This window comes from Bos indicus, chromosome 28, assembly GCF_029378745.1.
Source record: "Bos indicus isolate NIAB-ARS_2022 breed Sahiwal x Tharparkar chromosome 28, NIAB-ARS_B.indTharparkar_mat_pri_1.0, whole genome shotgun sequence".
NCBI classification, from domain to species: Eukaryota; Metazoa; Chordata; class Mammalia; order Artiodactyla; family Bovidae; genus Bos; species Bos indicus.
Window position 1 is genome coordinate 27,001,195 of NC_091787.1, and position 21,923 is coordinate 27,023,117.

Sequence of the window (21,923 nt, forward strand, 5' to 3'; positions counted from 1 at the left end):
TCTTGGGCTGGTGGTTTCCCACCCTTTGTCCCATCAAAGGTCTAAGTGCTATCTGAGGTGGAGCGTAGGCCTGGGGAGGTGATAGGAGTGTGGCCTCAGGAGTCTCCTGTGGAAAAGAGCAGAGACCAGATTACTAGGTTCTAGTTCTTCTTTTTTTCTTTTTTAAACAGAGACATCACTGTGATTATCTCTTTTAAAAAAAATTTTTTTTAATGTGGGCCATTTTTAAAGTCTTTATTGAATTTGTTACAATATTGTCCTGTTGTTTATGTTTTGTTTTTTTTGGCTGTGAGTCATGTGGGATCTTAGTTTCCGGACCAAGGATGAAACCCACACCTCCTGCATTGGAAGCATGAGTCTTAACCACTGGACCACCGGAAAAGTCCCTGGGTTCTAGTTCTGACTCCGCCACTCATTGTGTGACCTTTGGCGAGTTATTTAAGCCTTCTGAGCCTCAGTTTCTTATCTATAAAGTGGGGATAATAATACGTGTTTCACAGGGTTAGAGCGAGGATTGAATGGCTTATTTTTGCGGGCGTTGCATACATAGTTGCGGTCCATGCAAAGCCCTTAGGACAGCGTTTGCACACGGTAAGTGCTGCGTGAGTGTTAGCTGCCATTTCCAGCCTCACTCCCCCCTGCCCCAGCCTCCTGAGGGGAGAGTGGTGGTGAGGGTCCCATGCAGCAGATTCAGGGGGGCTGGGGATGGCTGGGGGCACAAGAACCTCCGTCTCCAGCAGGCTGTCCTGTTGCGGGCTGCTGACATCCAGGAACTTCCTGTGTGGCCAGGGTGACTCTGAGCAGAGGTAGCTTAAGAAGGGGTGGGGGTGTGCACGAGCCAGGCCACACTGTGGGGGCTGAGAAGGTGGAAGGAGGGCACAGGTGAAAGAGGCTTTCAGCCACACAGGGATGCTGGTTGGGGTCCCCTCCTGGGCATAGGGAACTGGGGGAGTGGTTCGTCTATTTCTGGGCAGTTAGATGGAGGGAGGTGCCTTTCAGGGAGAGCCCTTGGTAACATCCATCGGGAGGATGCTGATTTAAGGCAAGGGTCCCCTAGCATGAAGACTGCCGAAGGCTAGGAATGATGGTTTGCAAGCAAGGGTATTATCTGGGGGCTTCTGGCAATGGGAGAAGAGAGATGAGGGGGTGCCTAGTGGTAGAATGCCAGGGGCTAACAGCAGAGCTCTTCCCTAGGACCCACAAAACTGCAAAATCTCCAGAAATCCCCAATGCTCATTATGACTGGATTCCTCCTGGTGATTTGTGCAGGAGCCAAATTCTGCCTCTGGGTTGATATGAGCGGCAGAGCTGAGGTCAGAGGCAGCAAGCCCCCCAAGTCTCTATGTCTTCAGGAGCCCCAGAAATCTTTAGACAATGGGAACAGGGACAGTTCAAGGATTTCTCACCTAGAAGCCATGGGCAGGGGAAGAGAGGGTCCCAGAGTCCCAGGGGACTAAATACTGAGCAGGAGACCTGAACCAGGAGCTGGGATGATATCCTTTGCTGATACTGTGCTTGGGTCTGGACGCTGGCAGAGGGCCAGTTTATAAGGTGCTTTCTCTAAGTAACCTCTTTCTTTGTCTGCTTCTGCTTTACAGATGTGGACACAGATGCACTGAGTCAAGAGACCTGCCCAAGGAAGGCATCCAGAGCTGGAATGTGAGCCCAGGTGGGGATTCTGCCCTGGAGCATCTGGACCTTACCCCAGGAGGCCCGTGAGTGAAGGGACGTGGCCAAGTCTCCTGGGTCAGGCCGAGACAGGTGAGGGGCATTTGCTGGGTAAGCAGTGAGGAGAGGGGGCCCCTCCAGTTCCGCAGGCTCCTGAACAGAGGAGCCACCTGGCAGCTTTGCTGGGGTGGGGAGGGGGCGTGCTGGAACTGGGGTGGGGAGAAGAGGGGTGTTGGAGGCAGCCTCACATCCAAGGTTGGGAGGGCTGGGGCTTCAGGCTGCATTGGTCTCAACTCACTGTCCTGGGGTAGATTATTCCTCCTGTGGCCCCTCGACCTTCCCACCCGTGCTGGGCACTGCCAGGCTGGCACGGGGCTTCCATCAGGTTGCAGGTTAATAAATCTCACTCTTCCCTGAGGCCCGAATTGCAGGATTGCACTTTATCTCAGTGTGGTGCTGCAGGAAAGAAAACACTCTTCGGAATTCATATGTATGAAAACCTCATGCTGTTCTAAATGTAACTAGGGGAGCTCACTAAGCAAATCTTGAGAGGCTTTGATAAAGCGATCACCACTGACCAAAAGAAGAGAACAATGTCACTGAAAGCAAATGACTGCAACCACTTTTGCCTTCTAAGGGAGCAGCAGAATTTATATCACAGAGTAAGCAGGTCTGTGCTTCTGGGGGCACTGAGGAAAGTGCTGGAGAAGGCGCCCTTTGTAACCATGGGGAGCACCCTTAATGGAGAGAAAAAACAGTTGTAGAGAAGGGGTGGGGGAACCACAAAACTGAGATGGCAGTGGGGACAGGGAGGAATGGGCTGGGTGGGGACTTTGGGGGATACAGTTTGCTTAACGGGTCTAATAGTTTATTTTTTGGCATTGTCCCCTCAATCCTTGGGGAGTGTCCACCCCACACATTAAGGACTTTGCAGGAGTCAGGATTTGTGTTTATTTTGGTAGAAATTGAAAAAAATGAAACGATGCACAGTTGAAGATAAAATAGTGAGCATAACCCTGGAAAGCAGGAGTGGGGCAGGGCAGAGAATGAGGTGCTGAGGAGGCTGTCCCCCACCCCACACATACTCCAGGAAGTCACAGAAATTCTGAGGAGTGCACCAAACTGCGCAGAGATTCTAGGAGGTGAGGAGCTCAAGGAGCAGGAACCACATACTCACATCTGAGTTGCAGTAGAGAAGTCACCTCTGCTTTAGCAGCTTTGTTGACAAGGCAAGTATTTGTGCTGGGATAGTTGGAGTAGAGCCTCCCTGCAAGCAGACCCCACTCCTGTCCCATGGAGCCAGGGCAAGCATTTGTGTACTTGGAGGGAGCCTGAAAATTGTCTGGACCGTCAACTTTGCAGATGGGGTGATGGGCTCAGGGTGGAAGTATGTACATTCTCAGGTGTCGTCCAGTGGCAGAGCTGGGTGGCTCCTAACCCAGAGTGAGGAAGAGGCTGGAGTGGCAGGGACAGGAGAGATGCACCAGGGGTGGGAAGGTGGCTGGGCCTCTCGTGCCTGGCTGGTGGTGGCAGTAGGGGAGAGCTGCCCAGTCGCTGCCAGGGCTTCCTGCATGCTCTGCCTGGAGGTGCCTTACTGAGCTGGCCACAGATAAGGAGACAAGCTCCGGGTGTTGCCTGGACGGAGAACAGCAGAGAGAAGGCACCCACAGTCCCCAGCCCCAGCTCTACCACTCTAACTGTTAGCAGAGGATCACATTCTTTCATGGGGAGGTGGGTCGCAGCCTGCAGAGGCCCCTCCTCCACCACCAGTCCTCTGACCCCCACCTCGGGAAAGCCCAATTGCTGAGCTCCCGGGTGAGTCCTCTTGGTCTGCCCAGAGCCCCTACCCCGCAGCCTAATCTAGACCTTTGGTTCTGGTGGGCAGCACCCACCTGGAGGTGTCTAGCTCCCACGGGTGAGTGAAGGAAGCAGTGTGGTCCTCCTGAGCCAGCACTTCACGGGTCAGGCTCTGCCAAGGCCATGGTGGCTGAGGCGCCAGAGCAGCCAGCACCCCCAGCACTTTATGAGAGGCAAACGCCAGAGCCCCACCCTCAGTGAGTTGTGGGGAAGGGTGCAGAGGAGGCGGGGGCCCTCAGAGGGATGGTGTGGGCATGGATGAGATGCTTAGACACCCTGGCCAAGTCCTTGGGAGCTGTGAGGATGGGATGACCCTTTCTCTACCCCTTCTGCCCAAGTGGAAGCTCACAAGGGCATGAAAAGAGGACTCTGGTGTCTCCCCGAAGCCAGGGAATCTTAAGATTGTGGAATCTTAAGATTGTGGAATCTTAGAGTGTTTGAATCATAGAATCCCAGAAATACTTGGTATTGGAATTCTGGAAATAACTGGAGTGTAAAATTTTAAAACATGTTTTAATGCATGGTTCTCTTTTATTTACCATTATGACTTGGAGAATGAAAAAAGACATTAAAAATATACTAGTAGTTTTCTTTAGTGTTTTGACTCTATATTTACTTTTCCCAGTTTTCTCTGTTTTCCAAATATTTGCAGTGAGCGTGGGTTATTTTGAAAATGAAAAATAAACAACATGTAAAGATAGCAGTCTGCCTCTTATCACCAGAGGCAGTACACTCTTGTAACTTGAGTGGAAGCTAATGATGTCCTCTTGTTAGGGGCAGTCCTTTTTTCCCCCGATATGCAGAAATATGGAAGCATAAGATTTTTAAATCAGTTGCCAAAATATAAAAGTCTGGCACTTGTAGAATCTTAGGAAAAAGAAACCAACCTTCCCAGAGAGGTGAAGCAGCCTAGAACTTTTAGCTCAGGGGAGCCTAGAACTTTTGAGAACAGGAGCTCTCAGAGGACTTCAAAATCACCTGGCCCAGCTCCTCCATTTATATCTGAGGACTCTCGTGAGAGGGCAGAGTCTTGTGTGAGGTTACCTTCTTCTGTGGCTCCCAGCTCTGCCAAGGGCGGCAGAGCATCTCCTGGGCGGCAGGCAGGCAAGGGGGCCATGTGGTGTCGCTGACCACTCCTGACCCTTGTCCAGTGCTGTCTCAGACTGCATCTGAGGGAGGCTGGCCGGATCCAGAGTCTGGGGGCTGCCAGCTTTGTCTGCATAGAGTGTATCCACCTGGTCAGGGGGGAAGAGCAGAGAAGCCCTTGAGAACAGATGGTCACAGGAAGTACCTGGTGTAGGGGAGAAACTAAGACAGTGTGTTTTGAATACATGTATGTATGAATGAATCAGTGAGTGTGATGGTCTTAGTGAATAAGAGCCGGCAGTAGGTCATACCTGGGACCTGAGTCCTGGCTGTGCCGCTGAAGCTGACACACCTCCCAGGGACACTGTACCCACTGCACACTCATGTTCTTAGCAGCATTGTCCACAACAGCCAAAAGGCAAAAGGACCCAAATGTTCATCATTGGGTGGATCGATAAACACAGTGGAGTATCACATATAATGAAATACTATTCAACCTAAAAAAGGAAGGAAGTTCTGGGACTTGCTACAACATGGATGAATCTTGAGGACACTGTGGTAAGTGAAGTAAGCTAGTCACAAGATGACAAATACTGCATGATTCTACTTATATGAGGTACCAAGAACAGTCAGATACATAGAGACCAAAAGTAGAAGGGAGGTTGCCAGGGGATCGGGGAGGAGGGAATGGGGACTTATGGTTTAAAGGGTATAGAGTTTCAGTCTTGCAAGATGAAAAGGGTTCTGTGGATGGTTGGTGCTGATGGTGACCCAACAATATGCATGTCTTTAATATCACTTCCCAGATGGCTCAGTGGTAAAGACACCTGCCAATGCAGGAGACGCAGGAGTTGCAAGTTTGATCCCTGGAGAAGGAAATGGGAGCTCGCTTCAGTACTCTTGCCTGGAAAATCCCATGGACAGAGAAGCCTGGTGGGCTGCAGTCCACAGGATTGCAAGGAGTTGGACACTGAGTCACTGAGTATGAGTGATCTTACTGAACTGTATCTTATAAATGGTTAAAATGGTAAGTTTATATTAAAAGTACTTAACAATCAATTCTATTAAGAAGTAATTTTATTCTCAAATGATGGGGAAGAATGGGGGAGGGTCAGAATCATCAAGTGTGACTGAATCCATGGCTTTGTCTCTTGGAACAATGATGACCAACGATGGTGTCATCTCAAAAGCCAACATTCCTTCCCACTCAACAAAAAAATCCAAGAGCAGACGGTGTTTATTCCAGTTCGGGTCATATGCTTATCCAATCCTTGAACCAGTCCTTGTGCCCAGGGATGCGATACTCCGGTTGGATGGAGCTAAGTTTCAGGCACACTTGGAAGGAGGGCAGGGGACATCTGGGCACCCCAACAGGGGCTTCCACAGTGGGCAAGGAGACTGGATCCCAGGAGGACCTAATAGCAGAGAAGACTGGAAGGGAAAATCTGTGTTCTTGCTTCAGTCAGAGCAGCAGAGAGTAGGGAGAGGAGAAATTCCAGGGCAGCGTGAGCCAAGGAAAATTCAGAAGTGACTCAGAAGTGGCCATGGGGTACTGACACCCAGCAGAAGTCCCCTTGATGGCCAAACAGGGGCTCAGACAGAGAGCACTGCTAAGCAGAGCACAGAAGCTCTGCAAAGCCGAGTCGCGCTTACACACCACAGCCCAGTAACCAGCCCGGCCCCCAGCCTGCCCAGGGCCTTAGGTCAAGAGGGCGCTCTGTGCAAGGGCCAGTGCAGGCAGGCCTGATGCCGCTTGCATTTGCGGGAAGGCCAGTGGCGACTGTGCTTTGTGACATGTCTGGATGGAGCCTTCCAATTCCCCCAGCTGGCTGCCCCTTGGGCAGTCAGCAGCGACTCCCTAAAACATGGAGAAAGTAGGCAAGCCTGTTGGAGGACTTTAAAGAGGGCCAGGGAGTCAGCAAACCCTGCTGAGCTCCATATTCCAGAGATGGAGGAGGAGGGGCTGGGAGGAAGAGCGGGTGAAGTGACTGGAAGTGAGGGATGGGTCGAGACGAGTGGGCCTTGGGGTGAGCCTGAGAGGTGGCAGTTGGCAGGAAATAAGGGGCACTGACTGAGAAGCCCACAGCCCTGGGTTTGAATCCACTACTTATTGACTGTGTGAATTTTGATGTTACCGTTGCTCTGAGCCTTGGATTTTTCTACCTGTGAAACCTACCTACAGGTCGCTGTGAGCCCTGAATGAGATCGGATCATCCCAGCCAACCCGAGGTTAGCCATCTGTGTTTTTGCAACAGAGCCGTTTCCCATTTGCATGTTGTGTGTTTATTTCCACGGTGTTTCCATGTGCACTTGGTTCAGTTCGGTTCCCTTATCTTTCTCCTCACAGATTGCAGAGCTGCTGACAAAGATCTCGTCTGTTCACAGTCTACCCTCAAAATACCCAGGTAAGAAGCCTGACCCAGAATGTCTTCTCTTTAAATACAGTGCCAATGGGTGCAAAGCCCGGCAGTGACACAAGCATTCTGCAGGGAGTTGTGAAAGCAAACACAAGATGGAGAAAGCAAAGTAAACAGATTTGAAACTTAATTTTTTCTTTAGAGGCTATACCTTGAGATTTTTTTTAAGTAGCAAGTGTCTCCATTATATAGTTGTATATTTAAAAATGACATATGTATTTTCATTTATATATATGTTTTAATTTGGCTGCACCAGGTCTTAGCTGTGGCACAAGGGGTCTTTGATCTTTCTTGTGGCATGTGAACGCTTATTTGCAGCCCGCGGGATCCAGCTCCCTGACCGGGGATTGGACCCAGGACCCCCTCATTGGGAGTGAGGAGTCTTAGCTACTGGGCCCACCTGGGTAATCCCCTAAGAAACTTAAAAGGGGAGGTACCCTCCAGAGAATAAGAAAATTATGATACTCTGCAGGGGCAGATGTATGATTCTACTAATACTAACACGGTGTATCTAGAGTAGTCAGACTCAGAGGCAGAAAGTAGAGTGCTGGGTCTTGGGAAAAGGGGGAAATGGGGAGTTGTTAATGGGTTTCAGAGTTTCAGCTTTGCAAGATATGAAGAGCTCTGGCGATGGCTGATGGTGAGAGTTGCACGTGGTGTGAATAGAGTTAAACACACTGAACTGTACACTTCGAAGTGGTTTAAATGGTTCATTTTTTGTCATGTCTATTTTATAAGAAAAAAATTCGGAAAATTTTTGTGGGCTTTCTGGGGGCAAACTGGTGGCAGGGTTGAGGACAGAGCAGGAGAAAGTCAGCGAGACGGCATAGTTTTTGGTTTCGTCTGTATGTTTTGTTTTTGGCTGTGCCACTTGGCATATGGGATCTTAGTTCCCCGACCAGGGATCAAACCTGTGCCCTCTGCAGTGGAAACATGGAGTTCTAACCACTGGACTGCCAGGGAAGTCCCAGGGCATAGTTGTTTAATATGATGCTGCCACCAGGGAAACGTCCCTAGTGGCCAAGGACCTTTTAAAAACAAGACAATCTTACACTGACCGTGAAGCTTTTTGCTGGATTCACAGCAAATCCCCACCCAGTCCCTCTTCTTGATTGAAGCCTGCTGAGCACAAGTTTTGTGTGAAAGGGGCTCCCTGAATTGACACAGGGAGAATGGCAGCAGAGCTGGGAGTGTAGAATGGAGTCACAACCTGTGGACGGGGCCAAGTCAGTAGAAGTAGGAGCTCAGAGCCATAGTGACCACGACATTGCAAATACTCAATGCCAATCCCCCCAGCCCCAACCAAGAAATCTGCAGAAATCTCAAGGAAGACGTTGGATTCCCAGAGAGTCAGGGCCATCTTCTCTATATCTTAAAGGATAGAGATACCCCAGCTGCATCTGGGTCATATTTATGTAATATCCTTTTCCTTTTCGATTTTGTCAACCACCATTGTGCTAACTCTATGCTCGTCCTGAATGTAAGCCCAACTTTTGGTGAGGGTCACTGTTCACAGAGGATGAGATGGCTGGATGGCATCACCGACTCGATGGACGTGAGTCTGAGTGAACTCAAGGAGTTGGTGATGGACAAAGAGGCCTGGCGTGCTGCGATTCATGGGGTCTCAAAGAGTCGGACACGACTGAGCGACTGAACTGAACTGAACTGTTGACAAGGCAGCAGAGTCCAGCAGGTCGAAGCAGGGATTCTAGAAGCAGACGTGTTGTGTTTGGATCCTGGGTTCTCACTTTATTATGTGGCCTTGGGCAAGCTGATTCACCCGATAGTCACTCAGTTTATTCGTCTAGAAAATGAGAGTGATTCTCTGCCTCCTAGGGTTTTGGGTGAGCATCAGATACAGTACCACATATAAAGTATGTACAACAATTCAGAGTGTTCATCAATAGCTAGTACCTTAGTCCTGCCCCAGTGTCTGGTAGGAATTCGATCGTTGCTATGGGTGAGTCTTCTAAAGCGGCCTGTGAGTTCCCCACCTCTGCGCTAATCTACCCAGAGCCCTGTGAGTCCTGGCTCAGGGATGAGCACAGACCTGTCTACCCCTTGCCCTTTGATTCTCTGGAAGTGAACAGAAGCAGGGAGGCCCCACACAGGGAGGCTTTCTCCAAGGGAGTCGGGATGGTTTGGTTCAGCTCATCCCCCTTCCCAGAGCAAACTACATAAACACAGAGACCTCCTGCTGATGGGAGAGTGGAGCTGTCCTCTTAAGGAGAAGACAGTAGTTTAATGGGCTCCACGTGGTAGGAAAACCAGTACTGCTGCTGAGGACTTAGGGACGGAGTCTTCGAACTCAGGGGCTTTTCCTGAGCGAGGCGCAGACTCCTCAGCCCTCTGCCTTTGCCGCCTTCTCTTCTGGGTTCTGGCTGGAGTGCACTCGAAGAACTTGAGCTTTTCCAATGTTCTCTGGGATGGGGAGGGGGGACACAGCAGGCAGGAGAGTGTGAGGGAGCTGCCCAGGAGATCTGGGGAGACCCCTGCTCCCCACTCCAGGCCCCGGTGCCCAGGTCAGCCCAGGCTTCTGCTCAGGCTCCCTGGTCACCTGGGAGGGACTGACTCCCTTCCCCCAGCCTCACCTCCACCCTCTACTACATCCAGGTCACAGATGTCTGCACAGTACCTACTCTGTGTCAGACACTCACCCTGGCACACAGGACCCCTTATGATCTGTTTGGGAGAGCGGTGTACTTCAAGAATACCTGTCTTCTCTCCCTGAAACCTTCCTCCCTTTACCATCCTGCCCTGGCCTAAGGCACCCCTTTTTCTCCCTTGTCTCCCTCATCCCCTCTGGACCTCCATAGTCCATTGTCTACACGGCCACCCTAGGGTCCCCCCATGCCCTGATAACCCTCCAGTGAACCCCATGCAGCCTGCATGAGACCACACGCCTGACCTTCCCTGTGGGGAAGGCCACAGCCTGTGGGCTGGCTCTGCCCACCTGTCCCACTTCTTACCACAGTTCCCAACCCACAAGTGTCCAGCCACCCTGGCTTGCCTGCCTGCTCTTTCACCCACACACCTGGCCGTGGAAGCCTTGTTGCAGGCTTCCCCTTGACCCACAGAGGGTTGGATCCTTTCTGCCTCTCGGCTCAAGGGACCCTTCTCCATGCCCCCGCCATCCCCCACTCAATCCTTCTGACTCTCCTGTTGCCCTGTTATTTCCCTTATGGCACCGTCTCCCTCAGGTGTCTTGTGGTCTGCACGTCTCTCCCTAGGATGTAAGCTCCGAGGCAGCAGAACCCATCTCTGAATTCTCCCCCAGTGATCCCCAGAGGCTAGCACCTGGGTACTAACTAAGGATCTGCTGAGTGGATGGATGGATGGATAAAATGAGCAGCTTCTTTGGGCAGGGGCCTATCTCTAGAGGGGTCCTTGAATCCCCCAAGGGATCTAGCCTTGGTGGGCTTCAGTGAGCCCCCCAGTGCCCTGCTGTGGGGACTCTTACCTGGTTTTTCGCTTTTTGATAGAGGTGGTGTCTTCATCTTCTTCGGGGATTGGCTAAAACCAACACAAGGACAGCTAGGAAGGTCAGGCTGGAGCCAGACAGCCAGCTGAGTGACAGGGTGGGCGGGGAGGTAGGGAAGGTGCCCCTGGGAAAGGCAGAAGAGCCAGCAGGTATCTATCCAGGGATGGCCCCACCCTGAGCAGGACCCCAACAACTGCACACTATCGCTCACTGTGGCCACAAGGAACGAAGGCCCTTCTCTAGGGGGCTGTAAGAGAGGCCACTGCACTGGCCCTCCCTTGGCCTGCTGCTTTCCTGAAGATGGGAACCCTAGTGAGCCCTAGTGAATTACTGACAAGTATGGATAATGCTCCTGTCTTGTATAGGCTCTGCACTTCAGCAAGCCTTTTGATGCACCCGATGTAATGTTTCTTCTCTATGACTTTAGGAGACGGGGTTTTTGAAAGAGTGAAACTGAGGCTCACAGATGGGAGGTGGCTTTCCCAAGATCACCGTGAAGTTGCCTTACCACTGTGTCTCCACTGGTCTCAAGCTAAACAAGAAAACCAAGTTTGGGGCCAGAGCAGGCACCTATAACCTTTAACACATGCAAGCCAGCACTGCATCCCGCCTCCTCCTTCTCAGTCTGCCCAGTATCCAGCTACTCCCAAATTTCACATTCCCTATCACTTTGAATTCCTGGCTTTCCCAGCCCTCCTCACTCCTGACTTGCCCTACTCTTGCATTTGTTTGTTCAAGATACACATCTCCATGTTCACCCCTACTCGACTATGTGGCAATCCCTGGGCATCTGCCTTTCCAACCAGCTCCTCGGGACTCTGAGTGCTGCTGGGCTGGGAAGTTGGATAAGCCTGAGTCTGCATGCATGCTAAGACGTGTCAGTCTTGTCTGACTCTTTGTGACCCCATGGACTATGGCCTGACATGCTCCTCTGTCCATGGGATTCTCCAGGCAAGAATACTGGAGTGGGTTGCCATTTCCTTTTCCAGGGGATCTTCCCAACCCAGGGATCGAACCCTTGTCTCTTATGTCTCCTGCATTGGCCAGTGGGTTCTTTACCACTAGCACCACCTGAGAAGCCCAAGCCTGAATATGAGTCCCAGCTTTTCTGCTGCCCACCCGGGTGACTTTGGGTTGTCATTCAACTGTCCTGAGCCTCAGTCTTTTCATCTGTAAAATGGGAAGCCATACTGCCTCCATGGGTGGCTGCATGGACTAGAAATGTGTTCAACACCCAGCCGTGTCAGGTACACACAGTGGACACTCAGGATCGCTGGTCCCATGGCTGACACTCAGGCCCTGCTGCCCTGCTGTATGCAGCCTTCCCTCATCTTCCCCTTCCCCAGCTTGTCATTAATCCTTCTTTCAGCCATCTGGAGGACTTAGTACCAGCACAAAGTTACTTCTGTATGCCTTATGTTACCCTTCCTTCTCTGCTTGTGTCTTCCCAAGGCCCAGGAGCTCCTGGGGAGCTTGATGTGTGTGGCTTATCCAGCTGTTTTGCTACAAGTGATGCAGGTCACCGCCTCCCCTGCTCCTCCCCGCCATATCCTCCACAGCAGGCCTCTGGAGTCTGGTCTGGCAGAGAAAGCCTCTGAGCCGTCAGGTGGCACCAGGGGTCCTGGGGAGAGCGGGGCCTCTTCCTCCAGCGCAGGCACAGGCAGCCCAGGCTCTGGCCTCCTTCCCTGGGCCTCCTCGGGCCACACCTGGGCAGACAGGTGGCTGAATATGAGGGAGCAGTTCCGGGAACAGAGGGGCCGGTGAGGGGTGTGACCCCCACCTGTAGGGTAGCTGGTGCCTCTCTTGAAGTGAGTCTTGAACTTCCAGGAGCTGGTTCAGGAGTTTTTCGGCTGGGATGGGCACTAGGGGCTGGGGAAGGAGCTGAGCCACCGCGGTCTGCAGGAGCCCTAGTGCCATGTCTTTCTCTGTAAGCACAGCCGAGGTTGGGGGGAGGATGCTCAGGGGCAAGACCTCGGCCCCCGTCCTGCTGCTGGATGGGACGGGCAGGAGCAGGGCCTCTAGCTCTTCTGTCCCACAGGAGTCCACGGGGAGGGCTGTGCATCTCTCTGGCCCTTAAGCATGCCTCAGCCTTCCACACCTTTACACACCTGCTCGTGTGTATCTTATTCTTGGTTTACCTGCCATCACACCCCCGGCCCTCTGGGAAGCCTGCTGGGGACCCACCTTCCTCCCCGTCCTCCTCCCCTTCCTCCTCCACTCTCTGGTCCAATCAGTTCTCTGATTGTTCCTCACCCCTCTACTTAGATACACTCTCCACTCACCATCCCAGTGTGTATGTGTACGTCTGTTCACGTGTACACATGTGTGTGCGCCTATGTGTGTGTTTGCCTGAATGTGTATATCCATTTATGTGTACACATGTGTATGCTCTTATGCACATATATTAGCATGAATGTGTATGTCCATTCATGTGTACACATAGGTATGTGCTCTTACGTGTGTGTATTTGCATCTTTGTGCATGTGTGTTTCCCACAGAGGTGGATTAAGGACTGTCTGTCTCCTTCCCAGGGGCCAAATCCCAGGGGTCAGCATGCAGGAGGGTTTGCTCTAAGAAGCAGTGTTGTGGAAACCCTGCGGAGGAATGCGGAGGAGAAGGCAGTGATGTTGTCTAGCTGGAAAAGGTTAGTTTGTGACTCCAAAAAGGAGGAGCGGCCCCCGTGTAAGGCCATGGGATGGGAGCCGAGTGAATCTGAGTCCTGGAGAACCAGAGGACACAGCCCTCAGCAGCCTCCACTCAGATGAGAACCGGGGCCCAGGACGATGTCCTCACCCTTGGCGGGCGCGTAGAGTAGCCAGAACTGGATAGCATTCAAGGAGTCTGTCTGCAGAATTTGCGAAAGCAGTTCCAGGATCTGTGGGCAGGAGGACAGGCCTGGGTCAGTGTGGCTGGACAGCATGTTCTAGCCGGCAGCACAGCCCCTCCCCATAAAGTGTTCTCTCCCCACATCCCTGGCTAGACTGGCCCCCACGATGGTCCCTGCCTACCCTCTGCATGGACTTTACACTTTATAGAGAGCTTTCTCTGCCAACAGCCCTGGAGGAAGGTTTTTCACCCCCTTCCTGGACAGATGAGGGATCTGAGGAGGACACCTGGCAGAGATGCTGTGGCAGAATGAAGCCTCTGAGTCAGTTTCTTGGACCCCCCCATCCCTGAGCCCTGTGTGGTTGTACCCCAAGGTCCCTCACTGGGGAGGCGAGGTCAGAGCTGGCTGTCAGCTCCTTAGAGACGCACCGAGTCCCGAACGCCTGGCTCCTTGGTGTGGGAATTTCACGGACCTCGCGGGCCTCCCCTCCCTGAAGTGCCTAAGCTCAGAGTCTGGAGATGTTAGCAAAGAGGTGGGCTGATCCCTCTGGACAGCTTGAGGGTTGGAGCCAGCTGGTTCTGTGCACCGCTTAGTCGGCAGCCCCTTCCCGCCCAGGGCTGGGCTGTCTTCGCTCCCAGGGTCCTTCTCAGCCCACTCAACCTCCCACATCTTTGCTACTTCAGGACCCTTTCCCCTCTGCGTCCTCCAGTAAAGGGTCAGCGGCAGGAGATCCAGGCCTGTCTGAGGAGGGCTACGGGGGCTCCCTAGGCGGGGCTGCTGATGGCGGCGGCCGTGTAGAGCCGGGGCCTGCAGTGGGTGGTGGAGCTCCTGGAGTCCTAGGAAAGTGGGGTCCCTTCAGTGTTTGGCGCCAGTCTCCCCAGTCTGCCACGTCCCTGGCAGAGTGGAAACTGGGCCAGGTCTCGCCCCCAGGCCTTGCCCTAGGCCTCCGCTTGCTAGGCTGCCCACCCTCTCCCTCAGGGAACCTGCTTGCTGAGGTGACCCCCACCCCTCATCGGCCTGGGACCCTCCTCCATTCTCCGCATCCAACTTACCTGCCCTGTGCCCCCTCCCCACAGGACCTGAGAACCTACTTCCAGGCAAGGTGAGGCCGCCCTATGGTGGAGAAAGCACTGTGTTTGAGCCCCTGCTAGGCTGCTCCTTCTCTGGGGACCTGGGCCACAGGCCATCACCCGGCAGGGCCTCAGCCTCCTCATCTGTGGAGTGGGGATCCCTGCCCTGTCCGCTGTGTCTGTTCCCTGAGCTGTCATAAGGCTGCAAGGGGACTGCGTGCTTTAAAGCGCTGGTCACAGGGCAGGTGTCAAGATGTCGCCACAGTCTGGCCTCTCCTGGAGAACACGTGCACCTCTGAACAGGGACTTGTACTGCCTTGCCCACTGGCATGAGTCCTGCGTGCCTCCCAGGCCCTAACGGGAAACTTGAACACAGAGGAGGGGTCTTTATGCTTTGTTCCAGCACAGACCAGACCCTCCAGAGTGTGGGGACCTGGCTGGGACCAGCCTTGCAGGCTGCGGGGGCAACTGGGTGTGGTGAGGATGCACCAGGCAGGGCCTCCACCTCCAGACAGACCTCCACCTCCATGCTTCTCATTCCACTACTGCGGCTCCCTTCCTTAACTTATCAAGTACCACCGCGGGGCCAGACCTTGTGATAAAACATCTGTTCTTCCAGTTTGACTAAATGATAGAACTAAGGTCCCTAGAAGGGAAAGGACTTAAAGATGGAAAGGCTTACACAGAAACCTAGAAGCAGCTGGGGATTGGAATCCAGGCTCCTGACTCCCGGAGCCGGGGTTTTTGAGTCTTAGGGTCTCAGGGACAAGACCTTCTCCCTGGAAGAAGCCATACGTGAAAGCACTATGCAAGGGTCCTAGTTGGATCCTCGTGAGCCTGGGAGCAGGTTCCACCAAGTTCTCTGCCCTCAGATGAGGGCCTCCATAGGGTCCACAGCCCCCAGCCTTCCCAGCACCTCACCAGCAGCTCCTGATCCTGTAGGACAAAGGTCTGGTCTCCTCCATCTCTGCTCGCAGGCTGGTTTCGGCCCTGGTGGGAGTGGCGGCGGGCCATGGCCCGGGTAGAAGCAGGAATGAGCCTGCCAGTCTCTGCTGAGTACTTTGCCCCCTGTTCCCGCTGAGGCTCTTCCTTCTGCTGGGGAAAAATGTGGCCAGAGACTCCAGGCAGAGAGAAAGAAGAGAAAGCAGAGGGGAAAGGTGAAAAGAAGAGGAGGAGGCCAGGGACCCAGGATGTCAACCAGGCCAGCCTCAACCTGTCTTAGACCCCACTCACCAGTGGGGGCAGCCCTTCCTTTATAGCCATTGCTCTTCCTCCTGGAATTTTACTGAAGGTCAGCTGCCCCACCCCCATGGTCCTTGGTCTTGCCTGGGTAGGCCCTCCTTCAGGTCCCTCCCCTCAGCCCATCAGAGATTTGAAAATAGTATCCTGTACCAAGACCCCCACTGCCTTCCTTAATTCTTAGCTCCGCTGCCCCTAAACCTGTCCCCCACAGCTTAGCATCCTTTCTTTGCCCTGGAAAACCTTCCCGAGCCAGGTGGGCACGAGGCCTGGGACCTCCTGCCCCTGGAACTCCAGTTAAGACTGGTAGTATCCTTCTCCCCATTTTATTTATTTTTAGTACTTATTTGGCTGGGCTCAGTCTCAGTTCCGGCATGGGGGATCTTTTAGTTCTGGCTTGCGAACTCTTTAACTGGGGTCTTCCTGGACCAGGGATCGAACCCGTGTCCCCTGCATTGGCAGGTGAATTTTTAACCACGGGACCACCCATTTTAAAGATAAGAAAACTGAGGCCCAGAGAGCTTAGCTGAGTTACCCTGAGTGTTACAGCAAGTTAGCTGTGGAATGAGAACGAGAACTCTGCTGCCCAAGACAAGGGTAGGACCAATCTCAGCCAACAGGGGCCAGGCCTGTCCTAGGACCAGTTCCAACTACCTTCAAGCTGCCTCCTCCTCGTCTTTACTGGTTTATCAGCAAATAGCACTCAGGCTACCGCCAATCTCTCTGAAATCCTTCAGTGATGCTCCATCCCTTTGTCAGGTGAAACATGAAACTAAGTTCAGAAATGAGAAGAAAGCTGATCTTGCCCACATCCAAAGTCGGCCCCCCTGTGACTCCTCTCTCACTGCTGCCCGCTTATCTCCTGTGCTTTTAAACCCTCCATTTTCTAAAACGCTCTCCTGTATTTTCTAGCTTGCGAATGAACATCTGTGCCATGTGCCTCCACCAGGAACACCTCCCTCCGTCCTCTTCTAAACTATGAACCCTTCCTGGATTTCTCCACCAGGTACACTGTGTTCTCGGAACCCTCACTGTGACCCTGTCCCTTGGGTTGTATTCAGGGACCCCTCCCCTCTGCCAACAGCAGTGCCTCCCGCCTTCCTGAGAAGGTTTGCTCTGTGCTGGTGTGGTTGGAACCACGTGGGAGCGGTTTAGTTACAAAGGAGTGGGTCCATTTCATTTCTTCTTGGACAGCTCCTTTGTTCTGCACCCACCTCCTTGCTCTTCAGCTCACTCTCCTTGGTGAAGATGGCCACCCGGGAAGCCAGGTCCTTCAACTCCTTCTTCCAGGCCTCTGGGAGGAGGGGGCAAGATCTGGCCAACTGATCCCCGGGGTCTCCCTGTGCACCCTCCCTTTGGGCCGAGTGTGGAAGGGGGATAGGTGGAAGAGCCTCCTCTCCTCCCTGCCCTCCCACCCAGGATCTTAAAGAGAAGGGTATTTTCACAGGGCAGGTGGTGCCCTCGAGGGAAGGAGCTGGAATCACACTATTGGTTGGTGGGTGGGAGTGCTTGCTGCTGACATTTGTGTCCCAGCCTGTGTCTTAGTTGGGAAATGCTGGAGAATGTTTGGCTACGTGTACCGAGATGTTTGTGATTTAGACTCGCTTTGCCTCTTTCAGGAAAATGAAGCCAGGGTGGAGATTCAGTTGATAGGCTGTGCCAGTGGCTACAACACTGAGCGACTCCTGGCCAGGTTGGTAAAGAGCCCTGCAGGAAGCCTTCTGGGCCCCTCCGCCCCTTCTCCAGGATCCTCCCTGCTCTTTGGGGAAAGAGAGAGGCTTGGCCCAAGTGGAGGCCTCTGAAATGCTGCCCCAGCACTCCCTATGGCTAACTGTTCTGACTGGCCGGTGCCTGAGCACACAGGTTACAAAATTCAGTATTTCCAATACTGTTCCTGGCTAGAGCTGGAAGTCACATGTCTGTTGTCCAGATATGTTTGTCCTCTGCTTTTTCTGACTCCTCAAACACCTCAGAGCCAAGCAAGGGTGCATTTCTGAGGACCTTGGACCCCCACCCACCTAAGAGCCATGGCCTTTTCCTTCTCAGGCACCTGTCCAAGCCAGGCAGCCCTTGGGGCCAGGTATAGCCCCAAGGTATAGGGCCCTAGTACCCACCAGAATAAAGCCGGGGGTCCCGGTTGGACTGAGGGTCTCCAACAGGCACCGAGATGGTGGGCATCCTGATCAGGTAGCGGGATAAGAGTGTGGCTTGAGGAGAGGTGGCCAGAGAGAGCTCGTCCCTGACGACGCAGACAGGCTTCCCGGTGAGATCTGTTAAGGGTTGGAGGCAGTGGGAAAGGGGACCTGAGTGGACCCCAAGAACTCCAGGAAAATGGGAGGAGGCTGGTGGGCAGGGAAGCACTCAGCCCCACTTCTTCCAGTAAACACAACCCCAGAGATGGCTAGGGCTGGGAGTGCCTCTCAACCGCTCTGACCTTACCCCAGGGGACACTCAGCATGGCAGCGAAAGGATGGGCTCAGGGTCACATAGTGAGACTGGCCGAGGGGAGAGGAGAACCCGGGCTGCCTGGGACCCTCATCTGGGGGTCCCTTTGGTTTTCTGTGACGGGGTAAGGAAGTACAGGTGTGAGCGCACAGAGTGTGTGGAGCACACAGAGGCAGGCAGCTTCAAGAAGAGGAGTGGGAGCAGGGCGTTAAGCCACAGTTTGTGGCGAGAAGGGCCTTGACTCAAACCACGGGGTGCGAGACCCTCTGGATAAAACTTCATGCCATCTGTCAGCCTTGCAGGTCTGAGTGCATGGCACCCTGGGGGTGGTGAGAGGCAGCTTACATGTGAGGAACCTCCAGGCTAAGGTCTGTGTAGGATTATAGCATCATTGGCTTCCCAGGTGGCATTAGTAGTAAAGAATCCGCCTGCCGATGCAGGACACGAAAGAGACGTGGGTTTGATCCCTAGGTCAGGGAGATCCCCTGGAGGAGAGCATGGCACTCCAGTATTCTTGCCTGGAGAATCCCCTGGACAGAGGAGCCTGGTCGGCTACAGTCCATGGGGTCGCAAAGTGACTGAAGTGACTTAGCATGTATGCAATGGCATTGTTAGATGGTTAAGCTTTGGGGAGCACCGTGGTTAGGACTTAACCACAGTTTCTCACTCTCTCCTCCCGGAACACTTTCCTCTGGCGCCAGGACCCCTCTCTCTCCTGGGTCCTCCTAGCTCACCAGTCACTGCTCTGCCACTTCCCCTTCATCTCCTCGACCCCGTAACCTTGGGGTCCCCAGATTCATGCCAGGTTCTCCTCCCTAGCCTCTACAGGGTCCTGTGATGATCCCCATCCAGCACACCTCTTCAACCACCACTCCCATTTGAGTGGCTCTCACATTTGCATCTCTGCCTGAAACTGACTCGACTGCCTACTTGGCGCCTTCCCTCGGGCTTCCCCACCCACCCTCCTGGGACTTCTAAAAGGCATCTCACATGCTGCATCTCCCAGCATCTCAGACCAAACCCTGACCCTTCCCATCCTCCACTGGCCCCGTCTACAGGCTCCTCTATCTTAGCCCAAACCCAATTTTCCAGTTACTCAGACCAAACACCTTGGGAGTCAGCCTGAGTCTTCTCTCCATCTCATACTCCATTTTTAATCCATCAGCCAAGTCTGTTGGCCTCGCCTTCTCTATCTCTCTAGAGCAGGGCCACTAACTCCTCCACTGCTATCTGTCTGGTCCAAGCCACTGTCCATTCAGAAGCCAGCAGAGCCCTCTGTTACTTCTTTGCTCTCAACCCTCTGATGGCTGCCATCTGACTCAGTGAGATGGCTTAAGGATGACAATGGTGAGCTCCAAGGCCCACAGGACATGGGCCCCACTGCCTCTGTGTCTCACTTCTCCTCCTCCTTATTCTGTTTCAGCCACACCCACATCCTCACTATTCTCCAACAGGAGGCTCTTGCCTGGGGGCCTTTGTCCCGGCTCTTCCGTCTGCCTGGGACACCTTCCCCCTGAGATCCACATGGTCATGTCCTGTCTTCCTTTAGTCTTTGCTTGAATACCATGCTGTTGGTCAGGCCTTGGCTCTGTATATAGCCTTGACACTTCCAACCTTCTGACACCTTATCTGTTTTCTATTCTTCCCCACTAAAGGTTGGCTCTGTGAGACCAGGGACCATCTGTTTGGCTTGGTCGTAACGCCAGGACCTGAAAATGTGCCACACTCATAGTTCACACTCGTTAGATCTTTGATGAACAAATAGCTGAATGGATGAAATGGCCTGAGTCAGAGACGAGAGCACAGCTCTGGAGCAGAATATTCATCCCTTTCTCTGATTTGTAAGGTGGGAGAATCGGCAGGGATGTAAATCCTGTGGGGCTCTGCAGTCTGCCCTTGGAATCCCCACCCTGCTCCAGGTAGGTCTTGGCTTGGCCAAGAGTGGCTGGGTCCTCCCTTTCCAGCGGCCCCCCAACCCCCACCGTCAGGCCCTGGCCTACCCCAGCCCTACCTTGGATGTGGGTCACGTGCTGGGGCTGGGGGTGGTGCCTGGAGAAGAAGGAGTGGTGGCTGAGGCGACCGAAGCGGTAGGCACTGGGGGTTTGGGGCTTGGATGTCCTCACTGCCTCTCGGATCAGCTTGAAATCCACGATCCCTGGGATCATCAGTTCTTTCTGTGGCCCGCTGTCCCCATGGCTCCTTGGCTGGCACCCTGACTTCTTTTCCAGTTTCAGCTCACCTTTTGGACTAAAGGAGAGGGCCAGGGAGAAGCAAATGGAGCCTTAGGCAGCAGTGCCCACCTGAGCTTATGGGAGTCCATTCCTGAGATACTCTGAAAACTGCTTAACAGATTCCACCACCACCCCCATGGCACTAGAGCTGGGCCTCTCCCAAGGTCCTTTCTCAGCCATGCCATCTGGCCCTTCTGGGGAACCTTCGGTCTTCCTACGATGCCTGAGTAGAGAGCCAGGATCCCTCTGAGAGAACTCAGATGGAATCTCTCAGGACCCTGGTTTTCTCTCAGAGACCATTTCTGAAGCCAGAAGGAAAAGCCGTAGACCTACCTCCTCGTCCAGACACCTGCGTTGGAGCAAAGGCACGTTGTGTGCCTCCGGGGCCAGGGGGCTGACCTAGCATGGGCCTCTCCCCAAGCCAAACAGTTGGCGGTCCAGGAGAAGCCAGCTATAGGCTGTCACCCAACCCCCCCTTGCCCTCAGGAGCAGTTTTGGCCCAGACTCAGCATCCAGGAGCTGATGCCAAAGCCAGACTAGGCCAGCCAGTCCTCTTCCCATGAGGGCCCCCCTGGGAGCCGCAGAACTGTTGGTCTGGCTATCTGGGCTGCGTCGCTGTGGGGAAGCTTCAAGCTCTTGCTTCGCTTCGCTTCGCTTCACTGGAGACAAGCGTCTCAGGTTCTCCGTCCTCCACCCGCACCCCTTCCCTCTCCTGAGGATGCTGTGCCTTCCCCCAGAGGAATAGGTGGAGTCCGTCCAGCAAGGATCCAGGGGTGAGCTGCTCTCCTCCAGGGGTCTGGTGGGACCACCTGCCTGCTCGCTCTCTGCTTCCCCTTCTTGCGGCCCTGGCTGAAGGGAGGCCCTCTGGAGGTGTGTAGATGGACTCTGGATATGCTAAGCAAGGCATTTTGCCCCGGGGCCCTCTGATGCTTTCGATGACCAGGCCCCTGAGTTTCCTGTTCCATCCTCGATTTGCTTCTAGGGGATCTGGGACTTAAAGAAATAAAGTAAACCTTCCCTGAACATCACTGTTAGCTGACCTCCCCTGCCCCCAACTAACGGTAGAAGTCACCCCCTGAAACCCCTGGAATGTTTATGCTCCTGCCCTGAGCCACCACACCCTCTCCCGACCCAGGAGGGCCCTGCCTGGACCTGTGTTAACTCAGGCCTGAGAACCCACTGGGCGCCTGACTGATACCAGAGGGAAGGTGACCTCCACTTGGACCCTCAATCTGTTGAGTTCCTTTGTATTCTACCCTCCCCAGCTCCCTCCACCTCCTCGGTCAGCAGGGAGGGCACTGGGGACCTTACCTCGGCAGTGAACGCTCTGCCAATTGGGCCCTCACTTCTGTAGCCATTGGGGTGCCTCTAACAGAGTAAAGACTGGTGCTCTTAATACGAGTGTTGAAGATGCATAACAGGAACAGACACTTTAGGGGGAAAATTGGCAATGTCTTATAAAATTGAACATTTGCATACCATATCCCAGTGTAACCCAGCAATTACATGTGTGTACTTGCTAAGTCACTTCATTTGTGTCTGACTCTTTGTGACCCATGGACTGTAGGCTGCCAGGCTCTACTGTCCATGGGATTCTCCAGG

The 21,923-nt window shown here is 53.6% G+C and overlaps 1 protein-coding gene and 1 long non-coding RNA gene across 3 annotated transcripts; one reads left to right on the top strand and one right to left on the bottom strand.

Moving 5' to 3' along the window:
• Window positions 1-8,751: 8,751 nt before the first annotated feature.
• TBATA (thymus, brain and testes associated) lies at window positions 8,752-21,740 on the bottom strand. 2 transcript variants are annotated; one of them, XM_019954187.2, is made up of 9 exons: window positions 21,633-21,740; window positions 20,102-20,337; window positions 17,760-17,915; window positions 16,860-16,939; window positions 15,328-15,498; window positions 13,303-13,384; window positions 12,290-12,434; window positions 10,489-10,541; window positions 8,752-9,449 (listed from the first exon to the last, which is right to left on the bottom strand). In XM_019954187.2, exons 1-9 carry the CDS (start codon window positions 21,677-21,679, stop codon window positions 9,370-9,372), a joined length of 1,050 nt encoding a protein of 349 aa, XP_019809746.2. In that variant the 5' UTR covers window positions 21,680-21,740; the 3' UTR covers window positions 8,752-9,369. The 2 variants fall into 2 exon arrangements, with proteins under 2 accessions (XP_019809746.2, XP_070638437.1); XM_070782336.1 differs by having other exon boundaries at window positions 15,328-15,501.
• Window positions 16,725-21,848, top strand: LOC109553900 (uncharacterized). Its single transcript, XR_002180112.2, has 3 exons — window positions 16,725-16,913; window positions 17,265-17,338; window positions 19,746-21,848. It is a non-coding gene; the product is annotated as an uncharacterized lncRNA (long non-coding RNA).
• The last annotated feature ends 75 nt before the right edge of the window (window positions 21,849-21,923 follow it).

Coding starts and splice junctions, on each gene's coding strand:
- TBATA (XM_070782336.1), bottom strand. CDS start 21,679: ATGGCTACAGAAGTGAGGGCCCAATTGGCAGAGCGTTCACTGCCGAG. Junction 17,916..20,101: donor GCACGTGACCCACATCCAAG/GTAGGGCTGGGG, acceptor AACCCTTAACAG/ATCTCACCGGGAAGCCTGTC. Junction 9,450..10,488: donor ATCAAAAAGCGAAAAACCAG/GTAAGAGTCCCC, acceptor TCCCCATCCCAG/AGAACATTGGAAAAGCTCAA.